This window comes from Orycteropus afer, unplaced genomic scaffold (genome assembly GCF_000298275.1).
Source record: "Orycteropus afer afer isolate SDZICR_OR568_19922 unplaced genomic scaffold, OryAfe1.0 scaffold00118, whole genome shotgun sequence".
Taxonomy (NCBI): Eukaryota; Metazoa; Chordata; class Mammalia; order Tubulidentata; family Orycteropodidae; genus Orycteropus; species Orycteropus afer.
Window position 1 is genome coordinate 9,336,443 of NW_006921705.1, and position 7,151 is coordinate 9,343,593.

The window sequence follows — 7,151 nt, forward strand, 5'->3', positions numbered from 1 at the left end:
ATTTCCATGTGTCTGGTTTTCTTCATTCTTCTTTGCTCCAGACAAGGAGAGACCAATTGTTGCATCTTAGATGGCCACTTGCAAGCTTTCAAGACCCCACTCACTACTTACCAAAGTAATATGTAGAACAGTGTTTTTGTGTAGTATGTTACGGCAATTGAACTTGGCTGTCACTAAGTTATCTTCATTTTGCCCCATTAGCTCTATTATATATATGGACATTCTTGTAGCACATAGAAATACGTATATAGAAATATCATCTGCTAAACTTACATGTGGTCATGGGTATATTCCCTTTTGTTCAGGCTGAATTTAATGGTTCACATTAAGAACTCATTCAGTTAAGGATACAGGTTGTTGTTGTTGTTATGTGCCGTCTACCTGATTTAGGACAGAATTTTGTTTAGACAACTCGGGAGGAAGTTGAATGCCTCTTTTTTTTTAAAAAAAGTTTTCCTTTATTTTTGCCTTTTATCACTATCTTTATAAATCCAATCTTAATTTGTCTTTGGGTGTTCACATGAGAATGGTAACATTAGCAAATTACATGCTGTAACATTGTATGTACTACATATTACTAATGGTAAGATGTAGCAAATGAAAAAAAAAAGGTGATTAAATGGTAGTCCTAATTTGAATACTAGTAAGTTGGGGAGAGTCTGTACTGTTGTCTTTACCAAGTCTTAAGTTATTGAGTCTCACTGGAGAGAAGATAAATGAAAAATGCAATTTCCCAGTCATGGAAACAACTTTTCAAAATGAGGAATGAGATCTTAAACCCTGCTGTCTCTGTAGATAAAACACTAAGAGAGTAGGACCAATTTTCTTTGGGTAGAAAAGATTTTATCTATCATTTAAGTCTTTAGACAAGAAGTCTTTATCCCTAGTTAGATCTCTGTTAGAATTTGTTGTAAGAGATACAGAGTAGTGTAAAACAAGGCCCTTTTTTCTGCCCTCAAATTTCCAATCTAGTTGGAGAGGCCACACATAAGTAGCCAAAAACTGGACTCTTAGCCACTCTGGGGGACAAAGTAGAACTGCCCCCATAGGGTTTCCAAAGTTGTAATCTTTTCAGAAGCAGACTGTTAAATCTTACTCCCACAGAGCTGCTGGTGAGTCTGGAGTGGCTGGTTTAGCTGAGCACTTAACTGCTGCACCACCAGAGAGCCATAAGTAAAAGTCAACCAAAAGTATAAAAAGTGATGGGACCTATCAACAATTTTAGAAATGTTAGGAGGCAATTTGTAAGTTGATATGTGAATGTATGAAACAGTACAAACTTCTTTAACCTACATTTTTAGAAGATACAAATACTCTTTAATGCAGCAGTTTTTGAAAAGGTTTATCAGAAGACTTTTTTTTTTTTCAGAAACTAAAATTAGCTGAAGGTTCTATTACCAAAACCAAACAAACTCATGGTTGAAATATTTTATGAAATTACATTTAAATAATTTTCTCAATTTTATTACATCACTAAGTATATAATAAAAATAGAAGCTATAAAGATATTAAACTTGTTTAATGGTTTGGTTGGTTGATCCTATCGTCTGCTGAGCTTTATTGAAGGTAGATGTACAATTTCTCTTATGCTTTTTGCAAATTAAGAGGGAAAAAAAACTGGATGCCCATTACTTGCTTCTTGAACAAAAGGTTGTAGTTTGGAGTCGCTGTTTTGGGTAATGAAGGAACTCTGGTGGCGTAGTGGTTAAAGTGTTCAGCTGCTAACCAAAAGTTCGATGGTTTGAACCTACCAGCTGCTCCACGGGAGAAAGATGAGGCTTTCTGCTTCCGTAAAGATTGGAAACCCTGTAGGGCAGTTCTGCTCTGTCCAAAGGGTTGCTCTGAGTTGGAATCAACTTGATGGCAGTGGGTTTGGTATGCTGGACCCTTTCTAGTACTTCAACGATAAATTCTAGTTTGGCGTTCTCTCTTTTTTTCTTTTATGATATTGTGTACTGAAAAGATCCTCAGTGAATAGTTTCATGTTACCGCTTTTTCAATTGTGGTTACCCTCAAGTTAACCTTTAAGTTTAGTGATTTGATATTTAATTTAGTTATAATAGTTCACTGATGCATTATTCCACATTCAGTTTAATATGAGACTTACTCTGTGTCAGGTAGTGTTTTGGATATGTTCCATATATTGTTAAACTTATTTTTTACTTACATTATTTGGAAGAATTTAATTAAAATTAGTTCCCCCAGATAACTGAGTTTAATTCCTAAATGCTAAAACATTACAAAGTCTGTAACATTCTTCAGAAGACACAAAATCACTGCATAATATAAGGTTATAATTAACTCTATGATCTCCTTTGCTATTTGATTTCTAAGAGGGTTTCAGGCAGAGCTGGAAAGTTTTTATTGTGTCACTTTATGAATTATATTTACTCATGAAATCTAGTTGGAAATAGATATGGGTTGAATCAGAATTTACGAACATGCTGATTTTTTGTCTTTCCATGGGTCAATGTGTTATAGATGAAACAGTTTAATCTTACCCTTCACCGAAATTCTAGGTATATGGGGGTTGGTGTTGGTATGGATTGGCTTATATGCTGACTTACTAAGGTTGTCTGAAGAATATAACATTGTTTTTGCAGAATGGAATCTATGAATCAAGATGGAGCACCTAGACCGTCTTATGTTTTTAGTGCTGACCCAATTGAAAGGCCTTCAGAAATAAATTTTGATGGAATTAAGCTTGATCTCTCTCATGAATTTTCTTTAGTTGCTTCGAATGCTGAGGTAAGTATAAGAAAAGTATTATATATATTATCATGACTGAGTGGAAAGATTTGTTTTTGAGTTTTTTTGGGGAGTTGCCTAGAGGAGAGAGAGTCTTAAACTTTCTGGGTTTAAGGTACTCTTGTGTGTCAGTAATTTTTTGTGATACCCCTAGGCCAAAATAAATATGTCAGGTTCCTTTTCAAGTAGTAGGTCCAAACAATCAATATTCTGTGCCTTAGCTAGTAGCCAGCTGAAAAAAAAAATTAATTGTATTCTTAACCACAATTATTTACTAGTGGGATATGTGTGCTTTTGAGGACTTCACAACTTCTCGAAATTTGGGATCTAGTTAGTCACTGCTACTCTTGTTTCCTGTTCCTCATGTATTTTGTGTGGTTGTTGTGTGCTGTTGAATTGATTCCAGTTTATAGCATTTATAGGATAGAGTATAACTGCCATACAGGGTTTTCTAGGCTATAATCTTTAAGAGAGAAGATTACCAGGTCTTTCTTCCCAAAGAGCAGCTGATGGGTTTGAACTGTAAACCTTTTGGTTAGCAGCTAAAAACTTAATTGCACTACCAACCAAAAACCAAACTTAACCACTGTCAAGTCAGTTCCAACTCAATGACCCTATAGGATAAAGTAGAACTTCTCCATAGGGTTTTCAAGGCTGTAAATCTTTACAGAGGCAGACTGTCACATCTTTTTTGCACGGAGCAGCTGTTGGACTTGAACCGCTGACCTTTTGGTTAGCAGCTGAGTGCTTTAACAACTACACTCCCAGGGCTCTTTTTCTGTATGATAGCTGCTTTTTATCGCAGCAGCTACTGGAAACCAAGCTTTACAGAGATGCCATCATCAACAGAAGTAGTGATCTAGTGTTGAAACTAAAACACCTCAAGTTAATAGTTCATGTGGTATCCAAGAGATGTCACATACTGCTGTGATTTCCTCAAAAATGTAAAATATCCTGCTGTGCTGCTAAGAATTGTGAGCCTTAATCTAAAAAAAAAAAAAAGATTTTTAAAATTAAAACAATTCCATCGTGTTTAGACTAAGAAGTAAAAGTCCTCTGCCACCCTTCCTGTTACCACTGTTCTGATTGCTGTGTGCCTTTGTAGATCTCTTCTTGTACTTTTACTCATCGATTCATTTATATTCTACTTTTTATGTTTTAGATAATTTTTAATGCCCTAGAGATATGGATGGGAGCTCTGGTAGCGTAGTGCCTAAGGCACTTGACTGTTAACCAGAAGGCTGGCGGTTCAAACCCATCAGCCACTCTTTGGAAGGATGGTTGGGCAATCTACTTCTGTAGTGATACTGCCTCAGAATCCCAAGGAGGGGTCGCTATGAGTCGGGTCCAACTCGACGGCACATAACAACAACAACAACAACAGAGATATGGACTGAGCTATTTTATAAAGAATGGTGGAAGTAAAATGGGGGAATAGGATACATAGATAAAGCAGTATATCAGTATGCCTAATGTTCCAACTTCTTTTATACACTCAAGCTCATTTTAAAATAAATAAATAATAAATAATAGAATGAAAGGAATTCTGTGATAGGTGTTTCTTGGTTGTCAGTTTTCAGTCCCACCTGTGGTCCAGGTAGGAATTCTGGTGATGTGGTAGTTAAAGCATTCAGCTGCTAACTAAAAGGTCAGGGGGTTTGAACTCACCAGCGTTTCATGGGAGAAAGATGGGACAGTCTGCCTCTGTAAAGATTTACAGCATTGGAAACCTTATGGGACAGTTACACTCTATCCTAAAGGGTTGCCATGAGTCAGAATCCACTAGATGGCAGTGGGTGTGGTCCCAGGTAACCATTGATCTGCTTTCTGTCTTTATATAGCTTTACCTCTTCTATACTTTGGTACAAATGGAATCATAGTATATAATCTTTTTGTGTCTGCTGTCTTTTACTTAGCTCAAAAACCCCGTTGCCATTGAGTTGATTCTGATTTGGGATGATCTCACTTTATAAAGTAGAACTGAGCACCACAGGGTTTTCTCAATGTTTATGGAAGCAGATCACTAGGCCTTTCCTCTGTGGCACCACTGGGTAGGTTCAGACTACCAAATTTTTTGATTAGTAGCTGATCAAAAACTGTTTGCTGCGTAGGGACCCTTCGCTTTACACAGGGGTCAGCATATAATTACCTGCAGGCCAAATTGAGCCTCATCACTTTTTTACCAGCCAAGAATGGTTCTTACATATTTTTTTTCTGTTGTAAAAAAAGTGGACAACACAGCATTTGCCAATTCAATAGTTTTCAGTTGCATAATTTAGGATATTGATTCATTACATTAATCATGTTGTTGCAACTGTCACGCATATTCTTTGCCAAATTACCCATCACCATAAATAGAAACTCACTGCTTCCTCAACAGTGATTGCCTCATTTTCCCCTCCTTTCTACCCTTGTTGTTGTTGTTATGTGCTGTCAAATTGGACCCGACTCACAGCGACCCCTCCTTGGGTTTCCGAGGCAGTATCACTATGGAAATAGATTGCCCAACCTTCCTTCCGAGGAGTGGCTAGTGGATTTGAACTGCCAGCCTTCTGGTTAGGACTCAAGTGCCTTAGGCACTATGCTACCAGAGCTCCCTTTCTACCCTTAGTAACCACTAGTAGCCTTTGATCTTTACATTTACCTCTTCCTGTTATTTCATATAAGTGAGATCATACAATATTTGTCTTTTTAGGATTGACTTATTTCACTTAACATAATGTTTTCAAGGTTTATACATGTTCTAGTCTATATCTGCATTTCATTTTTCTTTATGGTTGACTAGTATTCCATTGTATGTATGTAGCACATTTTCTGTATCCATTCGTCCATGGATGGACTTTTAGATTGTTTCCACTTTGTGGTTTTTATAAATAGTGATACCATGAACATTGGTACACACATATCTGTTAGCATTGCTACTTTCAGATCTCTTGGGTATATACCTAGGAGTGGAATTCCTGGGTCATATGGTAGTATTAAAGGAGCGCTCTGGTGGCTTAGTGAATAAGGCATTTGGCTGCTAATCAGAAGGCCAGTGGTTCAAACCCACCAGCTGTTCCATGGAAGGAAGATGGAGTGATCTGCTTTGGTAAAGATTTACAGCCTGGGAAACCCAATGAGGGTCACTGTGAGTTGGAATCAACTTGATGGCAGTGAGTTTGGTTTTAGGTTTTGGGATGGTAGTACTATGTTTAACTTTTTGAGGAGCTGCCAAACTGTACACATTTTTCGCAGTGGCTATACAATTGTAACACTCCCACCAGCAGTGTATAAGAGGCCCAATTTATCCACATCCTTGCCAACATTTGTTATTTTCCCTTGTTTTGATTTTGTGCCTAAGGCATTTGACTGCTGAGCAGAAGGCTGGCAGTTCAAACCCAACAGCCACTCTTTGGAAGGAAGGTTGGGCAATCTACTTCCATAGTGATACCGCCTCGGAAACCCAAGGAGGGGTTGCTGTGAGTCAGGTCCAACTCAGCGGCACATAACAACAACAACAACAACAACAGTGGATGTGAAGTAGTATCTCATTTTGATTTATGATTTGCATCTCATACCAACATTGCATCTCATACCTACATTCCTTCTGAGGAGTGGCTGGTGGGTTTGAATGGCCAGCCTTCTGGTTAGTAGTCAAGTGCCTTAGGCACTATCTACCAGAGCTCCCAATACAATATAAATACCATATATATTCCCTTTTAGCCTTTGAGGAATTGCTTTGACCAACTAATTATTTACCCCTTGCTAAAGGGGCAGGGAGGAAGGAAGATGGGGCAATCTACTTCCATAGTGATACTGCCTTGGAAACCCAAGGAGGGGTCGCTATGAGTTGGGTCCGACTCGACGGCACATAACAACAACAAAGGGGCAGGGAGGCCACATCTTCTGACCTCCTCTAACCTCACAAGAATTACCATCAGTAGCCCAAGGCCTATCCCTGTAAGGCCACACATGCCACCTTCCTCCAGCCCTTTTACCAACCCTGACACCAACTGTTCCCCCTGCAGTACCCACCCACTCTCTGCTGGGTTCGATAATTCTCTGCAGTGGTCACACAGAACTCACAGATTATGGGTTTTATTAGGGAAGCAGCAAGCTTCAATTCAAGTTCAGGAACTGCTCAGTCTCTTGCAGCCAGCCATCTCACTCAGCATCCAGCAGTCTCAGTAGTGCATCGCTCTCTCAGTAATACGTGTCTCTCTCCCAGCAGTGCGGGTCTCTAAGTCTCTGCAGTGTAGTAAATTACTTAGTGTGGCTTTTCTACCCATAAGTCTTTGTAAACTCCAAGGTGGGATTTTCTATGAGCAACTGAGGAGCTATCCACCTGGGTTATTTCTGTTGGGCGTGGCACAATACAATGTTCTGGGAGGTTCCCACTCTCTCTCACTGCTTAGAGTTCT

The 7,151-nt window shown here is 38.8% G+C and overlaps 1 protein-coding gene across 1 annotated transcript in view; it reads left to right on the plus strand.

Moving 5' to 3' along the window:
- Positions 1 to 2,604: 2,604 nt before the first annotated feature.
- The window catches only part of KIF20B (kinesin family member 20B), a 100,191-nt gene continuing 95,644 nt past the window's right edge, over positions 2,605 to 7,151 (plus strand). Inside the window, exon 1 of the mRNA XM_042781415.1 lies at positions 2,605 to 2,748. Coding sequence (XP_042637349.1) covers positions 2,605 to 2,748 — 144 coding nt within the window. The remainder of the gene's footprint in view (positions 2,749 to 7,151) is intronic.